At 37.4% G+C, this 12,491-nt stretch overlaps 1 protein-coding gene across 4 annotated transcripts in view; it reads left to right on the top strand.

The window, feature by feature from the left end:
• USP32 (ubiquitin specific peptidase 32) overlaps positions 1–12,491 on the top strand; it is a 58,344-nt gene that overhangs the window by 37,562 nt on the left and 8,291 nt on the right. For all 4 annotated transcript variants that reach the window (XM_032498332.1, XM_032498331.1, XM_032498330.1 and 1 more), the window contains 3 exons: positions 2,686–2,870; positions 6,893–6,979; positions 7,914–8,034. In XM_032498332.1, the coding sequence (XP_032354223.1) occupies positions 2,686–2,870; positions 6,893–6,979; positions 7,914–8,034 (393 nt within the window). The remainder of the gene's footprint in view (positions 1–2,685; positions 2,871–6,892; positions 6,980–7,913; positions 8,035–12,491) is intronic.

Raw genomic sequence — 12,491 nt, 5'->3', positions numbered from 1 at the left:
GCATAGGATATAAAACTATAAAGAAAAACAAAGAAGTTATTATCATAAAATTCAGAAAAACCGTTAACCTTTAGGATGAAGGAAGAATTCATAATTGGGAGGAAGCAAGAGGAAGGCTTTTGGAGTGCTGGCTGAATTGTTTCTTGACCTGACTGGTGATTACATAGCTATTCGCTTTCTGATAATTCTTTGAAATGTACTTTTTCCCTCCTTTGAATTAGTGACCACTGACTTAAAGTGATTTTCTGACCATGTGGATGATATTCTGTGGACCATGTTCTAGACAGGGTAATGTGACTAAACATCCTACAGAATTAAGGGATATATTTGTGTCTTGGAATTTTGTTTAGGCACAGCTCGAACTGGCCCCATCAGCTAAAATAATTGGGGTGATTCATGCATTTCCCTATGTTTTTTTTTTTTTCAACTAGGCTTTATCAGATCACACATTAAGAATTCTGGTTTGTTTTTGTTTTGGTTTATTTTTTCATCTTTCTTAGAAAACTCTCTTCAATTATCATGTATATGTTATATAAAGTGCTTGGTAAATGCTAAAGATAAATACTCTTATATACAGGTTTTTGTAATTATTGGACCATACAGCCATATTCAGCTCTATATGTTCACCTTTTAACCAGTCCCATTTGTAGTTTCCTTCATGACCTAGGAGCTGCTTTGGGGAATGCCTAAAACTGATTTTACTATCTGTCTGTCCCAGGTCAGCTCTTTTTTTCCCCATTATTTATGTGAAAGGCCCCACCGTTCTTCCATGCTAAAAGCTAAAGGCTGGGAGTGTTTTTAGATTTTTTTTCCCCCTTCTCATCTAAAACCCTATATTCAATATATCTCTATGCCTTTTAATTTCTTTTTCAAAATACTGCTTGAATTTACCATTTGTTCTTCATTTTCATTGCCACTTTCTTCTTTCAGACCCTTTGATCTCATGGTTGAATTACTTTGAAAGTAGTTTTTCTTCTACTCCCTTCTACAAGATAGAAAAAGAAGAGGAGTAAGGCAAGGTAACATAGGCAAGAATATTCAGAGAGTAAAGGGAGAAATAATAGTGTTGTATTGATACAATAAAGGAATGTCAATTTCAGAAAAGAAAGAAAGAAGTGGTCACATGGGCCAGAGACGTCAAAAAGAATGAAAACTGAAAAGTCTGGCTGTGTGACCAGGTGAAGAAATAGGGTGAGACATTAGCACAGTTAGGTCAAGTGCGTTTCTTCAGATTAGAGAAAAAATTGATAGGAGAGAGCAAAAGGAGAATTCCTGGTGCAGTACAGCTGGGAGCATGCCTTATATAAAGCAGATAAACATAAAAAATAATAAGAAAGGGGGAAGGGTATAGCTCAAGTGGTAGAGCACATGCTTCACATATACAAGGTCCTGGGTTCAATCCCCAGTACCTCCTCTAGAAATCAGTAAAACTACCTCCTTCCTGCAAAAAAATTTCTTTTAATAAAAAAGTAAACAAAGACAAAAACACAATGAAATAGATAAACAACAAGGATTTACTGGATATATAGCACAGGGAACTATATTCATTATCTTGTAATAGCCTATAATGGGAAAGAATCGGGGGTGAAAAGAATGAGAAAAAATATATATGTGCATATATATATAAAACCGAATCACTTTGCTGTACACTTGAAACTAACACAGTACTGCAAATCAGCTATACTTCAATTAAAAAAAAAAAAATCTGGGAGCATTTTCCCATGAGGAACTGAGCAGGTATGGGCTGGAGGTCTCTGGGAGAAATGACCTTCAAGAGCATGCTAATTGTGTGGGCTTAAAAAAGAGATACACTGAAAAGAGTAGAGGAAAAAGTGACTTGATTGATCTCGTTTGTTTAGTAAAGTAAGTCAAAATAAGTCATCTGCTGAGAGTTGGAATGGAAGAAAAGTAGAAGTTTAAGGAGAGAAGTAATCTAAGTTTTTAGATCTTTTTAAAAAGTTGTTCTGAACTCTGTCCACATTTCTGTGGGTCCTATAATAATGTAACTACCAACACATGAGTTGGTATCTTAAAATCACATAACTAGCTAAGCTTAAGTGAGTAACAGCAAAATAAATTACTTGAGAATCTGAAATAAGAGAGTCTTTTCACTTAGAAATTACTGAATTTATAAGTTGTTGGTTTAGCTTCTCTACTACATAAAGACCAAACTTAAAGAATTAAATGTCCAAGTGCGCAGCAATTTTTTTGAGTAATCCTGCAATTCCTATCAACCTTTCTATTATACTAAACTTTTGTTTTAAGCCACTGTTTCCAAGCTAATTCTGTGCAGTATCTCCATGTTAAGAAATACAGAAGACTTCTTAACATACTTAAAGCAAATATTTTAAGTTTACCTTCTATCATGTAATTAAAAATACGATTTTTAATCTTTTTACATATGATTCAGTCTGTGTCAGAAATATCTATCAGAGAAAACTACGTACTCTGACAATATTAAATGCTGAAAACCCAAGTCTGGTAGACAGACAGCCAGTCTGGAATTGGCAATACCTCAGCATTTCCATGACCCCACTTTGAATGACCATTCTCTTCATAAATAAAGAAAAGTGTGGTAGTGACTAATTTGAAAATGGTAGTGATGCTTGCTGTTGGCAGTCTTAGAAGAACAAAAGGGAGGAATCGGAGGCCTGTCTTCTTAGCCTCTCTTGTTTGTACATACAGATGAGGACAGAACTGTATTTCCTGTCATCTCAGAAGAATCGCCCCAGCCTCTTTGGAATGCCGCTGATTGTTCCATGTACTGTGCACACCCGGAAGAAAGACCTGTATGATGCGGTTTGGATTCAAGTATCTCGATTAGCCAGCCCACTCCCACCTCAGGAAGCCAGTAATCATGCTCAGGATTGGTGAGTTCAGTGCATCTTCCTAGACCTGTGGTTTCCAGACTGTAGAAGAAGAATTTATGTGTGATTTATAGTACATGTCCCATGTCAGGTTAACCACTCTCTGAAGACCCATCCAGAGAACATAGAGTTCAACCATTTGGTTTGGTCTTTTGAGTAGGCAAGATCATACACCTTCCTCTCATCACCTAGACTTTCCAGTTTCTAATAATCCTTTTATTCTCTGATCTCTTAAATAAATCTCTCTTGCTAGTATTTTAAATGCTTCAGGTAGTATCTTTGGCTTCTGTAATTACAGAAGTAGTATGAGTTCAATAGGAAATTTGTACCATCTCAACTCTCTGAAATTCAGAATGGGAGCAATACTATACATGTCTATACATAAACTCTGGAAAAGTCTCATGCCGTAACAGATGGTTCAGTTGGATTATTTCCATACCATGTCATTTTAACATGGAATGATTTCATAAGTCTAGGTAAAGGAAATAAACATCTTGTGTTTTCTTTCCGTTCCTCTTACCACTGTTCTATTGGATTAGTAAATGTATTTACTTCTAAGAATCCTTGGGATTATGTTGTCTTATTTATATCTCATTTAAATTGTAGATTATTTTCTTGCTATCATGGTGCAAATGAGAGTTCTGCTTCTGTGTTAACTAAGTAAAGACATTCTTTTTGCTGATAGGTTATTTGTTATGGTATGGGGGTGTTTTGATGATTAGGATGAGGTTTAAGGTAAGTAAATTTTAGAGGAAAACTGCAAATAATAGATAAGTGATTTAATTGATGAAAGTTGTGTTTAGTAAAAATAACAGTAGGGCAAGATTAAATTTGAAGTGAAAATCTAATTGAATTAAAGGACTTCTAGATGAGGGCTTTTCCCAGAGCTTGCTAATGAATCAGATACAGAGTATGAGGGGAGGAGAAATCTAAGCTAGGCTTTTAGCCTGAACAATCGTTTGTGAATGGTGATACCACTTAATGCAATGAGGAAGACTGGAGAAGGAGTAGGTTCGGGTAAGCAATGACAGGAATCAAGTTAAATTTAAGATGTGTGTTGTATTTTCAAGTGGGAAATGACTTAATTCCTTTCCTAGAGATATAAATATAAGTGTCATCAACAAATGGTTGGTATTTAAAGCCCTGAGACCAGATGATGTTATTTAGAGAGTAAGAGTCAGAGAAGATGCCCACGATCTAATTCCTGATGCATTCCAGCATTTAAAGGTTGAATAATGGATGGAGGGGCAACAAAGGAAATTGAGAAAGAACAGCCAGTAACGGAAGAAGAAAATCAGGAGTAAGGAGTGTGACTGATCAGTTTCAGATGCTACAGAGAGATTGAGTAAGAGGACTAGGAATTGACCAGTGGATTTGATAAAATGGCAGTCTTTGGAGACCTTTGCAAAAACTGTGCTAGTGGGGTGGTGTAGATGAAGGCACACAGGTTAAAGTAGGTTAAAGAAAAGATTATCTTGCAGACATTTAAAGGATAATAAGAGCTTCTCTCTCTCTTGCCTTTTGAGACGGCCCGCACTCTGTCTTTGGAGTGTGTATCTGCTTTTACTGTAAACTAAACACCCCCACACCTCTTGGTCTCTCTCCCTCTCACCTTTCCGAGATGGCCCAAATTCTGCCTATGGAATATGTATTCTTCTAAGCCGTTTTCCCTTCTGAGTGAGACAGACCCCACTCTGTCTGTGGAGTGTGTAGCTCTCTAAATAAACTTGCTTTCACTTTTTAAAAAAGCTTATCTTTTAGAGATAACACACTGAAATATTTATGAATGAAAATGATTAAATGCCTCTGATTTTATTCAGAAGTATCTAGTACATCACAATAGCCAAGAGGTGCAAACAGTCCCAAAGTCCATCAACAGATAAATGGATAAACAAAATGTGGTATATACATAAGTGGAGTATTACTCAGCCATAAAAAGGGATGGAGTTCTGATACATACTATAACGCATGAAACCTTGAAAACCTTATACTAAGTGAAATAAGCCAGACACAAAAGGACAAATAGTGTATGATTCCACTTTTATGAGGTATCTCAAATAGGCAAATTTGTAGACAGAAAGTAGATTAGAGGTTAACAAAGTCTGGAGGGGAGGGAGCAGACGAATTTGTTATTGCTAATAAAGAGTTTCTGTTTGGGAAGACAGGTTCTGGAGATAGATAGTTGCACAACATTGTGAATGCCTCTGAATTGTACACTTAAAATGATTAAATTGTGAATTTTATGTATATTTTACCGCAGTTTTAAAAAATGAAATAGAAGAATCTAGTGGGGCTAGGTAAAGGTATAGATAAAATAGGAATGGTCAAGAGGTGATGATTATTATAGTTGGGTGATGTTCATTGTACAATTCTCTACTTTTCTGAGTGTTTATGTCAATAAATTTGAAAATTTAGACTAAATGGACAAATTCCTGAAGTTGACGGTCTATACAAAAGGTGATTAGTTTGAGGGACAGTGGTTAAGGAGGAAAGTGAGGATTTGAGGGCAGTGATTTAGAGGTTTCTGCTGGGTCAAAGAATTGTTAGAGTAGCGGTACTTTGAATAAGTGATCCAAGAATCTAAGAGATGGTTTCTGCAAATTAGTATATTGGAAATTGAGATTTTCGGAGGTGTCAAAGTCCTTATCGTCATTTCATTACCTTCAGCAGCCGTTTGGCAAGATCTAGAATATGACCATTGGAGAGGGTGGATCATGTAGAATGGAGGAAATGATTGTTGGAGGAGAGAAGGCCTTGGTGTCGTTGGATAAGTTACATTGATGTTGAAGTCACCAAGGGTAATAACAGAAGTGACGGAGAGAAAAACAGTGAACCAGGTGCTAAAATCTTCAGTGAATAAAGTAGAGATGTCTCTACTAGGGAGGAATCGCAGGTATAATTCAATAGCTCATGCTACAGAGAAACCAGAATTTTTTAGAAAGAGAAGGAAGGAGAAATACCATCTAGAAGTGATAAAGAGGGGTAGGGAGGAGACCCGTATCACCTCCAGGTCCTGGGATCTGTGAGGCGACAGTCAGCGTTTAAGAAGCAAGTGGAAAGCAGTGTCCTCAGGAAAGCCAGGTTTCAGTTAGAGCAAAAAGGTCAAGAAGGTGTTTAGAAGACAGGTGCTGCACAGTTCCCTGCCAGAGTGCTCCCTGGTGGTTTTGCTCTCTCTCTGGATTTTTCACTTACCATTGATCTGGTTACCATTGACATGATGGCATGGGCACGACAGCATGTTCTATGAATAATCATTCAGTCAGTAAGTTAGTGGGAAGCTGGGAACTGCTGTGACAGATGCGACACTCACTTTGGCCCTTATCACGATTTCATTACCTTCAGCAGCCATGTCATGGCCACTTCAAATTGCCAAATGATCCATTATGTATATTGCTCTTATGTTGTATTCCTTGCTTTGCTTCTTATTAGGGCAAGGATGAATAAACTTTTTTAAAAGTTGGAGAACTCACAAGCTATCTTGCAGTTAAGACATTACTCTAAAAATGTTATGTAACTTACAGTTTTAGATAGTTAAGGCAAGGAAAAGATAACCTACTATGTACCACATCAGGGGTTTTGATTAAAGAGGCTTCTAAATATACAGTCAGTCAACTCCTCTGAAAACCATCATGACCATTCAGCCTTCTGTGGTGTATCAATGTTCTTGTCATGGAGAAGGTCTAATTATTTTAGTTTAATGTGAATTAAATCTTCTGATAGAATTAGGGCTGAAGGATAATTAGTGTTTGGTTTCATAATTAGCTTATTTTATAAAATTTGCACGGACCACATGGACCCTCTTAGAGACATCTGGCAGTCTGATGTGTCTCCCGCTCTGTGAGGAGGAAGCCCTGAGTGTGGTTGTACAGGGCTGCGGTTAGTGGCTTCGGATGACCAGCACTGAGCCGGCGGTGTGAGCATACTGCCATGGCAGCTGCCCCTCTCTGGGGTCACTTCAGGAGAAGATGAAAGAGACCTCAAATAAGAAAAGTTTCTTATACTCTTTGGTTTATGTTCTGTTTCAGTGATGACAGTATGGGCTACCAATATCCATTCACGCTCCGAGTTGTGCAGAAAGATGGGAACTCCTGTGCTTGGTGCCCATGGTATAGGTAAGGTGACCTTCTGCAAAAGAACGTCTTTAGTAGAATTGCAGCTTCATATAGTATACCTTTTCCACAAGGTTTCCAGTTTTTGGAAGCAGCAGTGAAGAATGAGATACTTGAAATAAATGTAGGAATTCTTCGTTCATCTCTTCCCTATAAGGTCTACAGCGAAGTTCTGCTCTTGAGACTCAGCTGGTTTTGTAAATGCTACAGTGCTCACCAGATTCAGGTTTATGATCAACATTTATCATTCTGTACCATCTGCTCCTTAGATATCAATCAGTTTAGCGATTCTGAGCCCAGCAGAATATAGTCTGTTTACTGGACCTTGCTGGAAGTCTGTTTTTGGTTTTTAGAAGAGTTATGGAGATTGATTGGTCATTACTGTTCCAACTTGGGAAATGCCCGAGTATGGAAGTCAGCCTTCAGAAAACGTAATAGCCTTAGCAAACTGAGTCTGCCTAGGCATTGGAACCATGGCCTTTGTCATGGTCCCCGCCCCCCCATAAATTCTTATATATGTCTATTTAATGTGCCATTGTACAAACAAGGAAATAGGTGTTGTTATGTTAGATAAATTGCCCTACTGCTAAGCATTAAAAACTAAATTTAGAATTTCTTGAGAGGTGCATGATCTCAAATATCCAATTCCCATATCATTTATTTGCCATAAAGTCCACGTATTCATGTGGGTTAACAAATGGTTATCAAGTGCTTTGAAAAACCAAAGACTTGAGAAGTGATAAGCATGATTCCCTGAAATAATAACGCTTACTAATACATACTCATGCACTTATCAGTCTGCAGTTAGAAGCCCATGCCCAATTGTGAGGCCCAAGAAGTAGAACAGAGAAGTAGAAAGGGAGAATACTTCTGATAAAGAAAATCTGGATTCCTTCGTAATTATTCCTTCCTCAGCAGATCTTTCTCCCCCCTTTAGGTTTTGCAGAGGCTGTAAAATTGACTGTGGGGAAGACAGAGCTTTCATTGGAAACGCCTACATTGCTGTGGATTGGGATCCCACAGCCCTTCACCTCCGCTACCAAACATCACAGGAAAGGGTGAGTACACAGAAAGGTCGCTGTAAGGCAGTGGTTTTTATGTGTAAAATTTTCCCCCAGTTTAACTGTATCATATCATTTCTATTTTCAGACAGTTTAAGGACAGCCAGGAATACCTTCATTGGCATTCTCTATAGCACTTAAATGTGTTGACTAATTTTATGGATGTTTCAGCTTTCCCACTTGTAGAGTTAATTGTATTGAGGCATTGAATTTCAAAAATACTAATAATAAGTAATTCCTGAAATAAAACTCTGGGTGTAATTAAGAAGTTATATTCTCTGGCCATGAGATACCAAGCATAACCAACCTCTCTGCCTGTTTGTTAACGATTATTGAAGCTGTAGCACTTGGTGACCACTCTTACTTAGCTCAAATGCATTCCAGGGCTATAGCTGCTGCCTTTAATGGGCACAGTGATCAGAAAACTTAGAGAAAATATTGAATGTTTCCAGACTGGGCACCTAAGAGTACATCTCCGTGCCTGGTCTTCTCACTTAGCATTCCTCTACTGCCACTCTCTGGCCAGAGCAGTTTTTAAATTTTGAAAATGTAACTTCAAAAGGAATACTAACTCCATACCTAAAAATGTTCCCCAAATTTGAAGGGTGGATTGACTAGGTAGCTTGTGGGTAGAGATATGAAGAATCTGATGGAGAAGTAAAAGCAACGGAATCAAAGGAGCTGATTTAGTCACATGAAGAATTATAGTGGCTTTTGCATGTCTTTTTTTTTTTTTACATATTTTATTGAGTTATAACTGTTTTACAATGTTGTGTCAAATTCCAGTGTAGAGCACAATTTTTCAGTTATACATTAACATATGTATATTCATTGTCACTTTTTTTTTCACTGTGAGCTACCATAAGTTCTTGTATATATTTCCCTGTGCTATACAGTATAATCTTGTTTATCTATTCTGCATATGCCTGTCAGTATCTACAAATTTCGAACTCCCAGTCTGTCCCTTCCCACGTCCCACCCCCTTGGCAACCACAAGTTTGCAAGTTAGTATTCTATGTCTGTGAGTCTGTTTCTGTTTGTATTTATGTTCTGTTTTTTTTTTACATTCCACATATGAGCAATCTCATATTTTTCTTTCTCTTTCTGCTTACTTCACTTAGAATGATATTCTCCAGGAGCATCCATGTTGCTGCAAATGGTGTTATGTTGTCATTTTTATGGCTGAATAGTATTCCATTGTATAAATATACCACATCTTCTTTATCCAGTCATCCACTGATGGACTGGATAGGCTGTTTCCATGTCTTGGCTATTGTAAATAGTGCTGCTATGAACATTGGGGTGCAGGTGTCTTTTTGAAGTAGGGTTCCTTGTGGCTATATGCCCAGGAGCGGGATTCCTGGGTTATGTGGGAAGTCTATTCCTAGTCTTTTGAGGAATCTCCATACTGTTTTCCACAGTGGCTGCACCAAACTGCATTCCCACCAGCAGTGTAGGAGGGTTCCCTTTTCTTCACAGCCTCTCCAGCATTTGTCATTTGTGGATTTTTAAATGATGGTCATTCTGACTGGTGTGAGGTGATACCTCATCTTAGTTTTGATTTGCATTTCTCTGATAATTAGTGATATTGAGCATTTTTTCATTATATGACTCTTGATGGAGGTTTCCTCCGCTATTTCTTAAGGTGTTCCCTTTAGACAAGTTAGTAATGAGAATTGACTTTTCTGTCTTTTTAGTGCTACTGAGGAGTGGGGGAGCTACCGATTCCAGACCAAATTCCCTATTTGAATCCCTAAATATGCCCCCACACACCCCTAAGCTCTCACTGGTCAAGGATGAGTGTTCTTTGTGGATATTTGCCAAATGAAAGATCCCTGGGCTAAAGGGAACAGAAGGGAAGTTGATGTCCTAGCAGGTTATGCTCACTGTAACAGGGTGATTCAATACCTCAGCCATGCTTCGTCTGAAGAGGGAAAATTTTAGCAATTGAAAGAGATGCTCTTAAATCTTCATCAGCACAAAATCGGACAGGACGTTATTGTGACAAGATACTCCTGTCAAAGACAAAAAATTTGGCTGTAAATCTCTTTCCCCCCTTTTGTTGTTGTTGTTTCTCTTAATGAAGGCACTAGGGATTGAACCCAGGCCCTCATGCACGCTGAGCACCCACTCCACCACTGAGCTATACCCCTTGCCCTCCTCTTTCCATTTTTAACAAGCCCAATGTGCAGTCTGTAAAGCTCTGGAGGACATCTTTATAGGAAGAAGGGCCTATGTGACCTATTAAATCTCACCCCACTTCCACTTTCAGTGATGCTCTTAAGATACCATGGAAACCAAGTTGCTGTTGAGATATCCTTCCTTGCTGGGAAATGGCGCCACATGACTAATTTCTTCCTACATGTGGTTTCTGCATGTGCTTGGAAAGTCACGTAGACAAAGGAGATACCTTGGTTCAAAATTGAGATTACTGCCCAAATGTTTTATGTTTTTTATTCCAGTGATTCCCCTTTAAGAATCTATCCAAGGAGAATACTCTGTGATTTACTGATAAATTTCTTCATAACATTTGTTGGAATAGTAAAAAAAAATAATGGCGGGTGGGGTGCAGCTCAGTGGTAGAACACATGCTTAGCATGCACAAGGTTGTGGGTTCATTTTCCAGTACCTCCACTAACAACAACAACAAATCACTTTAAAAAAAATAACTCAAAAATAATTTGAAGCCATTTATATTTGTCCCACATTAGAGGAGTGGTTAAATAAAGCGTGATATAGTAATTGGATAAAATATTACGCAGTCATTGAAAATGATGATTACAAGGAGTTTTTACTAACAGGTATGGGGACATACTTATAATATCATGTAAAGTTTTTTATAAAGCAAGATATAAAATTGGATATACTGAGAAATCTATTCAATATAAAAAGAAAGGATAGAAGAAAATCTGTCAATATTTTGACAGTTTGCCTTTGTATTCAGAACATAAAAGAAAATTACATTTTCCTCTGCTTTCCAGAATTTATATGTGAATGTTTTATTTGGTAAGGAGGGCGGCAAAAACAGGCAATTCCCTGTTTGGACCTCACACTCCTCAATAGAAAATTAAGCTAGGTAACTTCTTAGATCTCCCTCTTTTTCTAATAGTCTTATAATGTATGAAAGCTATTACTTCATGCCCTTATGTTTTGGGCTAATGATGAGCTTTTTTTTTTTTTTTAAATGTTGGTGCTGGGGATTGAACCCAGGAACTCATGGATGTTAAGCACACACTCTACCACTGAGCTATACCCACCCCTGCTAGGATGAACTTCCAAGCGACTTAGAAAAAATGGAAGAGGGTGCCAATAAGTAACTTAGGCTATTTGAATAATCATAGAGGATCTGGAATTGGATCCTAGGAGGCAAAAGGAATCTTTGTCATTTAGGGAAGTTCTCTTAATAAATAAAACTTACTGTCATCTACGAGTATGCTTTTTTAATCCATCATCTTTTTCCTTCCTGTCTCCATCAAGCTCTGTATCTATGTCTGTGTGTTCTGTATAAAATATGGTCAGTAAAAATCAACATTCTTTACTAGCTTGCTGTAATTTGTGGTTGGCCATAAAGCATCCCTGGTAGAGATGATATAGATAATGTTTAACTGACTGTGAGAAAAGAGACGCTGCTCCATTTGATACACCTTTTTTTCTACTCTGATTCTAACCCCCATAATACGGCATGTTTCCTCTTGAAGCATGTCAGTTTTTCCCTTGGATGACCAGCCCTGAAGATGACGTGAGTTTTTGTATCAGAAAAGAAATTAGTGTAAAACCTTTAATGAAAAAGAATATGAAAACGAATATATGTATGTATGTGCATGACTGGGACAGTGTGCTGTACACTAAAAACTGGTATATTGTAACTGACTATACTTCAATTTTTTGAATAATTAATTAAATTTTTAAAAAGAAAAGAGAAGTTAGTATAGACAGCTAGTTTTTACTGTATAGCACCGGGAACTATATTCAATCTTGTAGTAACCTATAAAGAACATGAAAATGAATATATGTATGTGTATGTACGACTAAAACATTATGCTGTACATCAGAAATTGACACATTATAAACTGAGTATACTTCAATTTTTAAAAACTGCAAAAAACAAAAACAAAACAAAAATAAAAAGAAGTTAGTGACTCAAGATCAAACCGGATTTCCCTTTCCGAAAAATAGGTTTCCTCTAAGTTCCCCTTTTAAAATGGTTGATGATACAGTGCCAAAACCCTTCATTGCCTCATCAACCCCAGCCTTGATAAAAGTTTATAAGAGCATTTGACCATAAACAACAAATTCATGCTGTATAGCACAGGGAACTGTTTTCTATATCTTGTGGTAACAGGTTTAAAAAGAATATGAAAACGAATATATGTATGTTCATGACTGAAACATTATGCTACACACCAGAAATTGACAGCATTGTAAACTGACTATACTTCAATAAAAAATACATA

This window comes from Camelus ferus, chromosome 16, assembly GCF_009834535.1.
Source record: "Camelus ferus isolate YT-003-E chromosome 16, BCGSAC_Cfer_1.0, whole genome shotgun sequence".
In the NCBI taxonomy this organism is placed as follows: domain Eukaryota; kingdom Metazoa; phylum Chordata; class Mammalia; order Artiodactyla; family Camelidae; genus Camelus; species Camelus ferus.
The sequence above is the reverse complement of the archived record's forward strand: the minus strand, read 5'-3'. Positions and strand labels throughout refer to the sequence as shown.